The 17018-nt window shown below is 36.4% G+C and overlaps 1 protein-coding gene across 1 annotated transcript; it reads left to right on the top strand.

The window, feature by feature from the left end:
• Window positions 1–687: 687 nt before the first annotated feature.
• On the top strand, window positions 688–16360 carry LOC145765948 (branched-chain-amino-acid aminotransferase, cytosolic-like). Its single transcript, XM_082577607.1, has 8 exons — window positions 688–888; window positions 1800–1910; window positions 4769–4888; window positions 6235–6398; window positions 6847–6989; window positions 9836–9993; window positions 10375–10521; window positions 16301–16360. Exons 1-8 carry the CDS (start codon window positions 694–696, stop codon window positions 16358–16360), a joined length of 1098 nt encoding a protein of 365 aa, XP_082433733.1. The 5' UTR covers window positions 688–693.
• Window positions 16361–17018: the final 658 nt, after the last annotated feature.

Raw genomic sequence — 17018 nt, 5'->3', positions numbered from 1 at the left:
GGACAGAATATACGTTATACACCAATGTTAATATTATTGAAATGAAGTTGTCACATTTTGCGCTTACAAGGCCCAATGCTGTACAATGTCAATGTCAACTTCATACTTTTTCAGACGGATGAGTCAGCCTACAATAGAAGTTTTAAGGTGAGCGTACTACGTAATACACTACGTGCTTTAACATAACCTATGAAAATGCTCTATCGTTGTTGGCAATCCAGTGCATGCCATGGTTTCTAATTTGTTTTTGTTGGTGTCCCTTTTCAATTCTACTTTAAAACTAATCTAAGTAGCCTACTCTAAAATTAAGCAATTTTGGCTAGAAAATGAAATTTTATTTTAAAATGTCTTCGGCCTACATACGTTTTGAGCACACTTGAGAGCTAATGAAAAGCAGCCTATGTTGGAATAAAATAGCAAAATTTCATGGTACTTCTGCGCATTGTGATTTGTGATTTCCGTGTGTTATGCTATCGTTTCGAGACCATGTGGAGACAAATTTCCACAGATTTTGAAGGTGGAGTGAGGTCAAATCCAGTTTTTCTTAAATTTACTTTTTTTTTCTTAATCTGTTCTCAGTGCTTTCATATTTTTTGTGTGCTGTTTGTCTCGGACGCTGCATTTTATGCTCATTTTTACCGCGTTACTTTATCATGCATCCATTTGTTCTTGCGATGACTTCAGGCTTCCAATATGAAGTATCGTTTCACTAACGAGCCGAAAACTCGGCCTGAAAATCCAGAGAAATGTCCATTTGGGAAGATCTTCACTGATCATATGCTGTTTGTTAAATGGTCGGCTGAAACAGGATGGAACGATCCCCTCATTAAACCGATAGAGAACATCAGTTTGCATCCTGCAACATCTGTGTTCCATTACGCCACTGAGGTAAAAAATTTGTAACAATGTTGGTCACAGCGGTAAACCATAATCTCTTCTTGGGAAAATTGTAACATAAGATTCTCGGATCCGTTCGTCTGTATGTAATGACCGAAAAAGAAACACTCTTCTGAAACGTCTATTCAAAAAGTGTATTTCTGTAAAATTAGTCTGCGGCTATCGAAAATGAGGTGCAACGCGATACACCACTAAAAACTTGTCACTACAATCGAAACTACTTAGATAAAAGACGGAAGTTTTGTCCAGCTAGCAAGTTATAAGCAAAACAGTTAAATATGCGACCATACTTCCAAGTAACAATTTTAAGAATGATCAGAATACATTGCAATATATTGCATTGCAGAATTACATTGCAAAAAAAAAAATCTTCAAACGCACGTAAGCAGTTAATGTGACGCATAATGAAAGGAATTGTGAAGCAATTCAAACAGGTGTTCAAAGGTGATGATGCAATGTTTCATCAGGTCTTACGAACGATGGTGCAATATTGGCTCATTTTTTAGGAAAAATTCCATGACGTAATACGCTAAGATTCAGTAGACTTGAACGGTTTTATATGACGTTTGATTTGGTGAACAATTGTCTGGAACAAATGTCATAAAATCATTTCACTTCAAACTTTGAACTTTTCCGGTTTAAAGATACTTTGCAGTTTGCACTAGTCGATTTTTTTACAAAGTTTATTTTAGTTTGATAAAAATTATTGCTTTTAGCCTAAATTTATCATCATTTTTACTAAAGTTGTAAATTAACAAAAGTTTGAAATAAAAAAGATCATTTCTAAGCAAATATTTGATATAGATTTGAGGTTCATCCTAATTTTCCTTTGGTTGTCTTTGTCGAACTGTTTCAGTAAGGTCATTAACACATCAATAAAAATGACATGATTTCTGTTAAAGCTATTTGAAGGAATGAAAGCTTACAGAACAGAAGACAATAGGATCGCTATGTTTCGTCCAATGGAAAACATGAAGCGGATGGAACGGTCTGCTATAAGAGCTTGCTTGCCGGTAAAGAGTCGGTTTCTCATGCAAAGAACTTTGCCGTAAACTTGATACTTTATTTTGTAAACTTTATTCATATTTTATGCATTTTTATTATACATCACACAAACTGCTGGTTACTTTCCCAGTCCGAGGATAAAGATTCAATCAATCAATCACTTCCACAAAACCAAAAAGCATTGGCAAAGTCACGATTTTCGGAATAAAGCTGCTCGAACCACCGCACCATCTCTGAGTATATTTGAGCTGTTTGTGACACAGCAGATGTATGAGTGCTAGAGTGACAAATAAGATTTTTTTTTGTTTGTTTGTTTATCTTTATCCTGCATTGCGGGAAAGCGGACTTGAGCGCTATGCATCGGTGTACGCCTTCCGACATACACCTGACCCACGCTGCAGCCGACGGCAATGTCTGTTTCCGATTGTTTACTCTACTTATGACTTAAATTTGGTACTACCTATTACTCGAAATCGATCACTAGGTAGAGGCAATTATCGTTAAGTTTCTTGCCCAGAGAAACAACAGCAAGTGCGGGTGGCTGGAGTCGAACATGCAAGCTCGCAGTCGAGAGCCTGCATTAGCAGATTGGTTTGATCAAGGATATTTTGAAAACATCTCCATTCTATAAAAGTTTTCATGTTACATTAGCAAACAATTCTAGGCTATAGCTCTAAAGCAGGGGTCATCAAACTACGGCCCGCGGGCCAGAACCGGCCCGCGAACTGATTTCATCCGGCCGCCACATGCTGCGGAAATAACAGCTGCTTTGCCTTCTTGTGTAATAGAGACTTCTTTGTTAAAATTGTTCGTTCTTATAGTTCGTTGTTGTATGTTGAATTTGTATATTTTTCCACCAGGCAGCCTACATGTTGGTGTTCTGTTTTTATCATTAGGCAATCACAAATGGGGCCAGCCTAGGCCAAGTTTGGAAAGATGTAATGTTATTTTAAGAGCACTATGCCCTGTAGTGTAGGCTATCTCAGCAGAGGATAGCTTTTCCAGCAACCTTTCGATTTTTATCACAACTTTGCTAATCCACCGCTGACTTTATTATTTATTGTGCTCAATTCAAGTCAATGGAGATTCTAAATAGTTGTATATCTTTTCGTAATTTGCATCCGGCCCGCAGCTGTTAATCTGGCAGCAATCCGGCCCTCAGAGAAAAAGTTTGGTGACCCCTGCTCTAAAGTCTCGTTTAACTTTTAGTTACGTTTTCAGTAGATACATGTTTTGTTTCGTTTTGTTCAGGCCTCAAAACCAAATGAGACCCGTGACAGCATGAATAGGCCACACATAAAATACTGTTTAATTCAGTTTTTGGCTTCACGGCTTCTTTGATGTTATACGAATTATTGAAGTTGGAAACAAAAATATCTTTAAAAAAGCTACACTGTGAAGTAAGCAACAATCATGCTGCTAAAAGCGAAACTCATTCAACTACATCTTTAAAAAAGTTTGACGTGAAAAGCAAACGAAGTGTAGTTCACTCAAAAAGAACCTTTCCAACATCCCGAGTGAATAGGCTACAGTACAGGCAGAGATGGGCGTGATCTTGATCTTCAAGATCACTTTTTTTTTGGTGATCTTGATCTTGATCTAAGATCACTTTTTTTGTGTGATCTTGATCTTGAAGAATAATAAGATCAAGATCACTTTAAAATTGAAGTTTACTTTGTAGATAGAGGCATTTTTTTAGAACTCGTACTGTAAAAAGTAGTTAGTAGCAACTACTAACATAAAGCCACTGTTAATATGATATATGTCCAACAAACGACGATTTAAAGTCTCCATCTAATCTGGTCAGTGTTGCCATTTCAAAATTGAAAAAGTTTTCTGTGTTGGTCATAATAAAGAAGTCAACTTCCGTGTACTTTATGTTGACGTATAAGAATATTAAAGAAATATTTGCTTTCTTTGACCCAATTTTAGATGTTTCAAAAGTCTAGAATGGCGGTATTAAAAAATCTGAACTTTAGCCGACTTTGGTCTTGTAAAGTGGTTTATTGCAGCAACTCAACAAGACTTGTTTAGGGTCTGAGTATGGAACGGTTTGTCTGAGCGCAAACCTCTGAACTTTTTTGATAGCAGACAACAGTATCAAGGTTGCCAGATGGGTAAATGGTGCAATAAACATTGACATATTACAGTGAAAGTTAAAACTACATAGTAACACGAATAAAAACTCTCACATGAACCAGACAAAAATTTGGTAAAAAATGATGCAGTTCAAAGTTTATTTTTATTTATTTATTATAAATAAAAAGTATAAAACTAATGGCAAATTTTGCGACTTTTTCAGAATTACTGTAATTAACCTCGGCCTTGGGTGTGACGTTGCGATTCTACGCAAACTACGTCAACAGTTGATAGGCCTAATAGCAACAGTCACTAACTTATCACAATTCTTAGGCCAGCGATCGAGTAGTTAAAAGTAAAAGTTAGCAATACCAACTATATACCTTTACCCAGGTTGCTCATAGTAACTATTTTTTGCAACATCATTGATCAAAAACTTCATTTTTTTTTCAAGTACAAAAAAAGTGATCTTTAAAGTGATCTTGATCTTCAAGATCACGATCTTGATCTTGATCTTCAAGATCACATAGTTTGGTGATCTTGATCTTGATCTTCAAGATCACCTATTCCTGGTGATCTTGATCTTCAAGATCACCAATACTGGTGATCTTGCCCATCTCTGAATACAGGCATAGTCATTGAGGTTGACAAGTTGACTTCTTTCAACTGAAGAGAGTTGTAATTCAGTCTAAGCAACAGAGAGAAATGTCCATAAAACTTAGTGGAATGTTTTAATCATTATTTCGTCGTGCTGTTCGTTTTTCAACAATTTGCTTTTTAATTGCAGACTTTCGACAAGGAAGAGTTGCTGAAATGTTTGAGTGACCTGATCAGGGTGGACCAAGAATGGGTTCCCTATTCCAACAAAGCCTCCCTTTATATCAGAACGGCAATAATTGGAACCGAAGTAACTATAGCTACCAGGGTTGTCGGTATTTTACCCGACCCAAAAAAACCCGGGTGGGTTTTTTTAAAAAAAACCCACTTAAAAAAAACCAAAAAAAACCATAAAAAACCCAGAGCATCATATTTGTCCAGTTTTTATGAGAAAATTAAAAAAATGAACAAAAACACTACAAGGCACTTAAAACAAAGTTTAAATTAGGACTTAAGGATGTGATTGTGAAATAAATTTCCAAAAATAAACTGAAAACGCAGTGGATATTGTACAGTACACAAAAATCAAGTAATGCCACTTTGTGTATACTACACTAAAACTCATTTATGCAAGAAGGCCTTATAGTTAAACTGGTGAAAGTACTGCTCTACTGTAGTCTGTATATATGATGTGAAATGCAATTTAGGAGGCTATTTACCAATTACAGATTCTGGATTCTGACGCATGGCTGTTTTCAGAGCATTTGCCTAAATGGCCATTGGCCACGCAATTGCTCATCCATTACTACATAATAAATATATAAATGATAAAAAATATTTAAACATGATGGCATAAATGCTCCTTGCCTTCAAATCTAAAGCAAATTATGCAATAACGTGATTTCTACCACGGTAGCATCAACTTGCTATAGAAATCAGTGGATGATGCAACATCCAACTTGATCTTGAAATTAATGGATGATGCAACATTCAAGCAACAACAGCCCTAGTGCATTATTTTATTGAGTTATGCAAGCATGTAGCCTACTGTGAGTGAAAGGCACTTCATTCGTAAAAAGTAGTTTTGAGGTGACATAAGCACGAATCTACCTTTTTTTGCATCTTTTTTAAAAAAAAAAACAATAAAACCCAAAAAAACCCGGGTTTTTCTCAACTCTGGTAGCTACATATTTTAGCATCTCTTACAACAGGAAATGGTAGGCCTAAAATAAAGTTAATCAATTAAACTCTTGGTTCTGTTGAGTAATATGGTTCGTGCTACGTTGTTTGGCAAACGTTTTTTCCAACATAGAATTACATGGCTGGAAACACAACGAAAATGTTGTACACCACACCGTTTAATAATGTAATCCTAAATTGCCATTGCCTTTTTACTGAGTTTAGATGACAGCCCAACAGTTTCTATGTAATATGTTACGAGCCTAAAGAACAGGTGATCTTGTCTTTCAGTGGTAACTTTAATAAATACTTGTTAGCGCCTTTCAAACAGAAAATTTAATCTCTCGCTATGTATAATGTTTTAATAAAGGAAAAACCCTAAAACCAACAAACATGTTGGCCACCACCTACAAGATCATAAAATAAATGCACGGTACAAAATAAAGACACAAATAAAAGATTATGTTTTATTTTCAGCCAAACATTGGAGTAAGACCAAGCAATGCTGCCATTTTATTTTGCATTCTTTGCCCAGTGGGCCCATATTTCAGTACTGGTGTTTTCAACCCAGTTTCACTGATGGCCGATCCTCAATACGTTCGGGCCGCTAAAGGAGGCTCTGGAGCATATAAACTAGGAAGGTTGGTCTTGATAAGAAAAACTCTGGACAGGTTTATTGCAAGATAAAATTTAGGAATCTGTTTTGTTTTTGGTTATTACTGTGAGAAATAATGCAATTTGCGAATAATGATACCGGCACTCATAATGACGGCAGTGGTATCACTTGCAAATTGCAATAATTGTCAAAGTTTGTCGTTGATGGCAAACTTTTCTTACCATCATATCCTACAGGTCCTACGTTGTCGGTGAGCAGGCTAATGACTTTGATATGACAGCTAATGTGAGACAGGCTAATGATCAAAACTGTCTTTCGCTGCTCCTGGACAATCAAATTTAGTTGTTCAACACTAAACGTACTTGAATGTTTTTCTATTTTGGTGAATTGCATATCATTTTGATGTACCCAATATGCACATTGTGTATCAATATACAATCTGATTGCCAAATAAAACCTTTTTTTTCTTATAGCAATTACGGTCCAACCATCAACATCCAGCAGAAGGCAATACGAAAAGGTTGTCAACAGGTCTTGTGGCTATATGGACCTAATCATCAACTCACAGAAGTTGGGACCATGAACGTTTTCATCTATTGGATGAATGAAGAAAACGGTGATGACATAATAATGCTCGACCACCTAATAATTATTATTATTTATTTTCATCACACACAATTTCAACTCTGGTGTTACAAAAGAATTTTAAAATTATCATATTATAAAAAAACACATCACAAAAAAAGGAATTAAAAAAATTATTTTAGTGCAAGATAGATAGGCTAATGATTTCGCAAAACAAAAGATGAGTTTTTCCAGATATATTTTAAGAGGATCGGAAGGACAGCTACATCAATTGGTTATTGAAGGTCTGGTGGAAAGAAAAAGGTGTAGAAGAAGGATACGAACTTAAGGAGATGACGTAAAACAGTGGGCTGACTATATAGTCAAGCATCGGAGAAATAATAAGGGTAACGGAAGAACATAACTTGTGGAAGCAAGTGACATCCAACCTTCCGCTCAGATGACATGATGATGATTAGGGCGATTTTTTTGTAACATAAAAAGTTCAAAAAAGTAACTTTATTTTTGCGTAAAAATAACCAAAAGTAACTTTATTCAACGAAAACAAGAAAGCGAACAAAAAAGCAGCAATTTAACATAAAAAACATTTAAATTAGCTTCAACTTGTGCTCAAATTATAGTTGCACATTTAAATTACATATATGTAATGTTTTACTTTCTCTGGCAGAAAGTTTCTGTCAATCAAACACTTTAGCTGTTGCAGGGAAAACAAGTGGTTAAATATAGTTAACACAATTTGTTTCATCGAAAAAATTGCTTTACGAGTTTTCAGGAATACAACGCGATATGAACAAACATGGGCTCGTGCAAACCCAAAATCCGTACCATAGTAGAAGATATATTAAAAGTCTTGGCATTAGGCCTACATAGATTGTAAATTCATCTCTACAGTAGCGATGAAAGATAAATAAAGAAGGGAATTAGGCAAAAAAGTATGCAAAATAAAGCGACCTAACAAATGAAAAGTAGGCTAACCTAAAAACACAAAAAGTGACTTTTGGTAACTTTATATAGGCCTACCATATTTTCATCACCCAAAAAGAGGACATGTTTAGTAAGCAAGTAAAATGCAAGTAGATTTTTAAGTTTAAACAATTTTTATATCTCCTTAGATGATTATAGGCCTATGTGGCAAAAGTGACAAATAAAAAACATAACATATTTATTTGTCAGATTCAGTCAATGAACATCTTGCTGTTCATTTGATTTTCTCCACAGAGAACATGCGTTTTACATTTTGAGCCATAACTTATTGCAGATGAAGAAGTGCTCGATTTTTAACAAATCATTAAAAAAAATCTATAGCTCTGCAATAGGCCATTTGAACTATTCTGTCCATTTTCTAATGTGCCATCATTTAAACAAAGCTAATGCAAGCTAGCTATCAGGTTGAAGACGCCTTTGCACTAGCTTTGATATAGATCGAATAGTTTAACATCATCAATGCCAACATTTTTCTCTGACAGATACTTCCACCCACCGCTGAAAAGCGTCATCCTATTCTTTGGTGTAAGACAGCATAAGCAATAAGCATCCAATCAAAGGATGTGAACTCGGAAGATGAAATTAGTGGTGAAAGTGGTCTATTTATCCAAATAAGCAACACAAGAGTCGAACAATAGAAATACATCTGACATGGTCATCGAGTAACACTGCCAATGGCCTCTTCCTCCTTCTGTGAATGTGGTGCCGAGGAACAGACCGCAGACCACATCATCAATGACTGTACCATCTTCAAGCCACCTAACGGAGTGGAAGGTCTGCGTGTCGTGGATGATGAAACCAAAGACTGGCTGCTCTCTAGTAGCCTTCCAGTGTAGTCCGGGAACATCGTGAATCTGGGGTGGTAAAATGGTAGAGCCTCGGCCCCAGAGATTCACACGACGACGACTTCCTTCGTTTGTCACAGAAATAAATGTATCCAACATATCCACAGCAAGCAATGTAGGCTATTGTCAACCTCAAAGTCAATAAACACTTTTCTTAAACAAGGATAGCCTACTTCTGCCACAGCTCACAGAAAACATACTTTTCCTTTTTGGTATCGTTGCTTAGCCTCATTTAGCTTTCGCCAAGGTCACATAAAAATAAAACCTTGTTGAAAATGATAGCAATGCAAAAAAGAGGACATTTTAGCATTTTCAAGTGTCCTCGGAGGACAATTAATTTTTTATGAAAAAAGAGGACAAATCTTCCTAAAAGAGGACATATGGTAGCCCTACTTTATAACTTCTTAAATATTGACCCCACAACCACGAAATTTTGGTTCTACATTTCTTTTGTTTATTGGTACGACCAAAAAAAAAAGTAACTTTAGTAACAAAAAATCGCCCTAATGATGATGATGATGATCACATACAAGATCCATACAATCAATTTTATAACAGCCATCACACAAACTTTCAAATCAAAAAGCACCATGCAGGCAACATCAAACAATATAGGCTACAAAATATTGTTGTAATGATTAAAAAAAATGTGTAATTATAACAACAATTTGATGACATGGCATTGAAAAATATGGAATAAAAAAATGTTTGCAGCATTTTACAAACGCATGGCATTTTTTTCTAAATAGAGCATCAAAAGTTAAAACATCATTCTGCACCAGATACACTGTAGCATACTACCATATCTCGACAAACTCTGAATAATTCTATAGGCTACGTGTTGTAAGCAACTCGTATGTGATTTAAAGTAGGCTACAAGTTTTATAATTACACCATAGCTAAGAACCATACAATGGCATGCAATATAGTTGATAGGCTATAATACATTTTTAACTTCGACAGAACAATTTCCTAACTTGGGCCAAAACTGATTTGCAGCAACAATTAAAAAAAAACAACATTTTAATAAAAAAATCTGCTTTGCCAGAAAAGGAACTTGCCACAACGCCTCTGGATGATGGTCTTGTTCTTCCTGGGGTTACAAGGTCCTCCTTGTTGGAGTTAGCCAATACTTGGGGTGAATTTAAGGTCACAGAGAGGATTATAACAATGAAAGACATTACTAAAGCTTTGGACGAGAATAGAGTGAGATATTAGCTAGGGACTCGAATGGACTTTTAATTTGATTACCGGTACGTCACATGTTGATTTCAAAGAATTGCTTGTGTTCCAAAACTGCTTTGCATTGCTTTGAATTTGCTTCACAATTAGCCTATGCAGACATTGTTCAAAAAATAGTTTCATCACCCTAGGCCTATTGCCAACAGTAAACAATATCCACCAACATTTCGGAAATCATATTTATTGAAACTAAAGTGTACCTGAAAATGAGTTGTATGTGTACATTTTACTGAAACTATTTCTCTAACGCAAATAAATTGACAACAAATTAAGTTAAATAAATGTAATAAACAGTTAAAACCTAAATACGTGTAATTTTTAGTAATACAAATCCGACACTTTTAGCTGTTGGAGATGTTTGGTAGCGGAACTGCATGTGTAGTGTGCCCCATCAATCGGATCCTTTATCAAGATACGGACCTTCATATTCCTACCATGGAAAATGGTCCAAATGTTGCTAAAGCGTTATATATAGAACTGATGGATATTCAGGTAGGCCTACATAAATTACTGCTTTGTATCATCTGCTCACGTGAGAGGCCTGTTGTGTAGGTGTGTCGTTTGGTGATTAGAACATGTCTCTCAAGAGCGAAATTGATTCAATCCAATACTTTAGTTTTAGTTTTTTAAAGAAATGTTGCAAAAACAGATTTATTTTAGTGTTAAGCTCTTCATAAGGCCTTTTGTTTGCCAGCTCAATTTAGCAATTTTAGTAAAGATTCTGTATCGATGGGTAGTAGTAGTTTTGCTTGGAGTTTTCACACCTGAAACTCGTTGTCTTTTAGCCACAATGTTTCCGCATTGGTAAATTGTGTTGAAACCACCGGTAGTGCTGTCCATGGACAGTCTAAAATGAAATGATCAACAGTTTTCCAGCTTTTTTCGCAATTTGAACAGATTAGTGTGTTTTGATAGACCCATTGATGAGAAATGGCAGCAGTTCGGGCATGACGAAATAAAATTCTATTATAACTGATCTATTCCAATTCTGTTGTACGTCGAGAAACCTGTGAAGGCCAAGGGTAGCGTTTTTTGGTCCAATATTCATTCCATTGGTGCATTCGTGCTTTCCATTGGTGCTTTTCCAATGGTGCATTGCTTTAAGTATTGCCAAAGTTTTGAAGTCTTTAATTGAATTTGACTGTGATTTCTCCTCTTCTCAGATGTGGTGGGGAAATTCCGCTCATCGTGGGTAGCTATTGCATTGGGGTCGATTTGAGCGCTCCAGTAATTGTGCGCATTGACTTTCGTAATTGAACGTCAACTTTTTCAGTGTGTACACATCGTTTCCACACAGAAGCACAGTATTCCGCCAATAAATTATGCAGTGTTAGAGTGGAAACGCGCAAGACGTTTTGAGACGCACTCGCAGCTTGTTCCAGCTAGTTTTTTTATTAACGAGTTTCTTGCTTTGGGTTTAGCTTCAATGTTTTGGAGATGATTTTAGAAAGTTAAGCTCCTGTCAAGAGTAACTTCGAGACATTTGGGATGTTTTGCATGTGCCATATGTCCTCTTTCTGTTTCAATGTTTAGTCTCACTTCTTCAAGGTAGTTGTTAAGGTGAAAAAAAGTTGTAACTGTTTTGGGGGTGTTTATAAGCAAGTACCGGTACCATTGTTTAAAATAATTCTTCAGTCCTGATAGATTTTCAGTTAGTGTTTCCTCTATTGCTTGTATAAGGAACTCGACTGGACGGCAATGGCCCAGTCATCAGCGTATCCAAATTTGAGTGAAGTTGTCGTCGGTAGGCTATATCACTAAGGTTCATTTTGAAGAGGGTTGGCACCAGTAGCCTACTGATCCTTAAGGACTTCCATTTTTAATTTTATGTTTTTTTCTAGTCTTTCTTCCGAGACGTACGTGAAAATAGCAAGGTCCTTTCAGTTTGTAGAGAAGTTAGAGTGTAGGATATATATTTTTGGGTAAGTTTTAATATCTTAAGTATTAGACCATCAAACCAAACTGTGTCACATGCCGCGGATAGGTGAATAAAGATTACATGAGTTTTTTTTTGTTTCGAATCCAGTTTCAATGTGTGACATCAGGGTCAGCATTTGTCCTATTACGATTTCTTCTAAACCCAGCTTGTTTGGGAGGTTTGTGGGGATCGACAAATCCGCTTTTTTGGTTCAAGACTATGCGTTCGAATAAAAACATGCAGCTCAGCAAAGAGATCGGACGATAGTTGGCTGGGTCCAATTTCTGCTTTCCTGGTCTGAGCAAAGCAATGACCTTTAAGTTTTTGCAGAATTTCGGATACTTTCATGTGTTGATGACATCTGTCAGGGCTTGAGCCAACCATTTGCAGGGCTTGCTTACCAAGATGCTTTAGCATTTCAGAAAATATTCAATTTGGTCTAGCGGCTTTGCTCGAATTAGTAGGCTACTTTTAGCAGCTTCTTGCAGCTGCTTTTCTCTTGTGATTACCTGATGCCTGATCAAGGTTGTCGTTGCTTTCTTCACATTCGTGACATTGGCCTTTATATTGTTATTGTTTTCTAACTTTTGTTTTGAATTTGTAGTCAAGTGAGTGCTGGGGTCGTCTTTGTTTAATTTGATGGTAGTTTCATCTACAGATAGGCTACATGAGGTGTTTGAAATTCGGATTGGGTAGAATTTGGACTGATTTGGATCAAGACCTTTTTAGTTGTTTCCATGCTTCTTTGCGGGTGTGAGTACAATTTAAGTTTCTACTTTTCCTATCCCACGCGTCTGTCGATCTTTTGTCAGTGAATTTACCAGTTGAATTGCAGTTTCAGCATTAGCCGATGTGTTTATTGGTATTCTGTCAATAATTTCTCGCTTTTTTCTGACCAACAGGGAATATAATTCTTTCTCTCCCCTTTGGTATGAAAATATTAGTAGTAAGCTTAGTTAAAATGAATTTTGTAAAATCTTCTATTTTATCTTGTGTGGCACGGAGTCAGGGGCGCCGGAAGCGGGGGGGCAGGGGGGCGGATGCCCCCCTACCCTCAATTTTTGTGCAGATGGAGGGGCAGGGGGGGCAATAGTGCCCTTTTAAAGTCATGTAAGCTACTGCACATTTTGCAATATAACAATTTCTGCTATTCGCTTTTAGCCTAATTATAATCTTTCATTTTTGCCTCAAAATAATATTTACGGCAAAAAATTTTGCAACACAGTACAGGCCTTAAAACTCGTTTTTTTTTTCGGCAGCCGTCGTGCCCTACCGGAAGCTCCTTCTCGGCAGCTAAACCTGCGTGCTTTGAGGCCAAAATAAAAATAACGATATCACAAGTAAATAGAATTAAACTTGCAACAATGCTGAAATGATCACTTAGCGTTGTTGAAGTCTGGGCCTCGGCGACATCCTACAATAGAATCGTTGCACTACGCAATAACTGCTTTATCGGGATTGTAGTCCAGTACTGCGGGACCATCTAACGACACTCGCACGAGTGTCTCCAATGTGGCTTGATTTCAATGTGGCAAGATTTTAAAGAAGTTCGCCACTCCCCTAGAATTCTGTTTAGCAACGAAAAACAACGTTCGACATGTGTTGACGATGACGCCAAGGTAATAAAATAAGTATTTCAATGATGTGAAGGACATTACTAAACGAAGCTTGATTTTTGCAAAATATGATCAAAAAATGTTTTCCCTTTGGATGTCAACTAACCTAGTTCTCCTTTTTAACTACGATTCAACGTCCGACAACATCTAATCGACATAAAAACGACAATATTGCCAGGGGATGTAAATTAGCACTTCGGATTAAGACTTTGTTAAAATAAACGTCGGAAATTACAAACAAGACTGACAGCGCTGGTGATCGCAGATGAATATATTCCATCAATAACAAATATACAATGCAACAGTGGCGATTATAACGCGCTGACCTAATTTTGCGTCACTCTTTGATACTTTTCGACAGTTAATCCACGATCATTCTATTGCGAAATTAAATAATTGGCTAGAAGAGACCGGCGGCCAAACTTGGCCGATTGAGAAGGTAGCACCGGCGGTCATTCAAGCACTACTTAGCGGCCATGGCCGCAGGCTGCTTTAAGGCTTGACAGTAGGTTACATCATTATAACATAGCATGATGCCCTTCTTTGTATACCGGACTCTTGTAGGCTATCACTACTTAATACATAGTGAGCTGATAGATTAGTATTATCGCTATATCTTATCTTAAAACTTGAAAAAAAAATTAGCCCTTTTGTAAACAAAAGTGCCCTTTTTTTGTAATCTTGCCCCCCCAGTCAAAAATCGTTCCGGCGCCCCTGCACGGAGTTGTTTGCAATTGTTGTTAACAGTGGTTAGAAATTCTTCCCAGTTGTCTTTGCAAAAGTTCCATCTTGGCTTTGGGATTAATGAGATGTTATTGATCTTTATATTAATTATTGATCGTTAGTGCCGACGGCTTAGTACAGTGTGACCTTATCTTCTTGTCCCACGATACTTAGATCAAGTATGGGACTCACATTATTGATCTTTAAGCCAATCTGGAGCAATATAGGTCAATGGCGACTATGTGGGAAATCATCTAAGACTTTAAAAGAGCACAGTAAAGGAAGTTTGTTTTTGTCAGTTGATAGAAAGCAGAGATCATGCATGTATTCTTGTTTAGGCTACATCTCGCAGATACGAAAGTCTTTGTGCCTTTAAGTGCATTTGCTAGGTGTAGTACTTGGTACGGGAACTTGTGTAACTTTTGTATTGTGTAGCCTATATTGCATATTTCAAACATGTATCTATGTTGCTGTTACTGACAAATAAAACATTGATTGATTGGTCAAAAACGACATGACGTCATAGATCGAAATCGATCAAAAATAGGGTGAAGTTTTTGAACAGCACTCAAACAGGCAAAAGCTGTTTTATGCCTTCACTGCTAGACCTTTCTTCTGCTGTTTTCCCTCCCTAAACACTAACTTTCAGAGTTTAAGGTTAGAAATTAGTAAAACAAAGGTAAAGTTGTGAAAACACTATTCACCAACTTCACCTTGAATTTTGGTCCATTTCAATCTATGACGTCATGGAATTTTAGGATTTTTTTTTCGACCAAGTTAATCTATTTGTGTTTTGATATTTCAAATAAAACATGTCAAAAGTTTCAATTGGTGAGTGTAATAAGGCTAAAGTTTGGTTACAAGTCAGGCGAAAACAAGATTGACTGATCAAAATTTGAATGTTCAGGCAAACTGTGTGCACAAGTAATGTTGGGCTATTCAAAACAAGACTTGCTTTTGATCAAACAGTATTTTTTTTAACAACGCAAACCATTGATATTACTTAATTATTTTGTTCCCAAAACTTTCAATAAACGTCTTCCCAGTGTGTTTTATCCATTATGCCAAGTATTAGCCTATTTTTTTGTGTAGCGGAAAGAAAAAAATTAACTGATAAATCGGCAACACTGTTGTATGTTATTTTTAAGTTGGGGAATCCCCCGAATAGTGCTATATAATTGGCACTGAAAGTGTTAATTTATTTTATCAGTTTTTTTTATTTATTTTATTTCTTTTATTTCTTTCATTGCATAACTTATTATGATGAGAATTAAATGGAGTACCTACTGTGATGTTCTGTAAAGTCTAGTTGACAAATCTTCAGTCTAGTTGACTGATAGGCCTACAGGTTAACTCATCGGTTAAAAAAGTAGACAGTACCACACTAAATTGACAAATTCAAGTAATTTTCAATTTAATAAACTTAATAGACTCGAATTTGCAAATTTTAGTTCGATACTCTATACTTTTTTTTGATTACTTTGTCACACTACGCATCCTTTTGGATCATTGGTGAAGTCAAAAGAAGATTTTAATGAAAAGTTTAGTTGTAAAGTTGTACTTTGGTGACTTATCGATATCTTGATTATTGTAAAACAAAATTTCAGAGAAGCAAAAGTACAAATTTTGGTTCAACATTTCATTTTTTACAGATTTGGGTGCAAAAACAACAATCGTTTTTTGTTTTTTTTTTAATTTAAAAAAAAGAAAAGCAAGAACAAAAAACGACTCACATCTGTAATTACTCTACTATTTCGTTAGTAGGCTACCATGGTAGGCTATAACGTTAACAGAGGTCATCTTTAGCGCTATGAAAATAAGTGATGGCTGATAGGCCTACCTGCGCTACAATACGATTGCATGTATAGAATACAGTTATTCAAACATAGGAATAAATTGTTTTGCACGTCCAACGCTGCTTTTTTTCAGGGCTGGCTTTTTGTCCATTCAACTTTCAAAGGAATAAAACCAACAACTCTTTTTAATACTTTTTTTGTTTTTGCTTTATTTGTAGTACGGAAGAATCCCTCACGAATGGTCTTACACGGTCGTGGGTAACACTGGAAAGGAATAACTTCCAACTTAAAAGTCTCTTTTGAAACAAGTTAATTGCTTCTTCTTGATCGATTCCGCTGCTTTGCTTTTAACTATTCATTTGCGTTTCCCTGTCTTTTGTTTTCAAATTAAGCAAGTTTAGCAATGACGTTATCATCTGCAGACAGGCGCGGATCCAGCAAGCGGTTTTACCGGGAGAGAGGGCGATTTCAACTAAACACAATAATATGTGGGGGAAGGTGACCATAGTTGTGCAGGTTCCATAGTTGTGCAATGTGCATGTGCCATTTCCCGCCATTTCATGCATGGTTGATCAAGCATGACACCCCTCATGTGATCACAGTCTCTATATTATAGAGACTGTGGTATAGCAACAGTTTGAACGTTACAATGATGGCTTGTGAAAGAGTCCCCATTTACGAGATGTTTGTTCTCTGATCCAACTCCTCAAGATAAGGAGTTAGCCGATGACTACAGTATATTATTTTGCATGTAACCAATAATGTTTGACATCATATTTGCCTTTGAACTGATAGACTGTGACTCTTAATTAAGTGTAGCCTAACAGTTTTACAGCATTTAACTGTACGAATATTTTTTTCACTGGAAATGATTATTTATGACCATCATCCTAACAACTTCGAATGCTTGTTGAAGCTTGAATCGAGATCGTCAGA

This window comes from Aplidium turbinatum, chromosome 3, assembly GCF_918807975.1.
Source record: "Aplidium turbinatum chromosome 3, kaAplTurb1.1, whole genome shotgun sequence".
NCBI classification, from domain to species: Eukaryota; Metazoa; Chordata; class Ascidiacea; order Aplousobranchia; family Polyclinidae; genus Aplidium; species Aplidium turbinatum.
The sequence above is the reverse complement of the archived record's forward strand: the minus strand, read 5'-3'. Positions and strand labels throughout refer to the sequence as shown.

Bases quoted from the DNA above. Each gene is read 5' to 3' on its own strand.
- LOC145765948 (XM_082577607.1), top strand. From the start codon at position 694: ATGAAGTATCGTTTCACTAACGAGCCGAAAACTCGGCCTGAAAATCCA. The intron at 1,911-4,768 runs GTAAAGAGTCGG...TTTTAATTGCAG, and splicing joins CTATAAGAGCTTGCTTGCCG to ACTTTCGACAAGGAAGAGTT. The intron at 10,522-16,300 runs GTAGGCCTACAT...CTTTATTTGTAG, and splicing joins TAGAACTGATGGATATTCAG to TACGGAAGAATCCCTCACGA.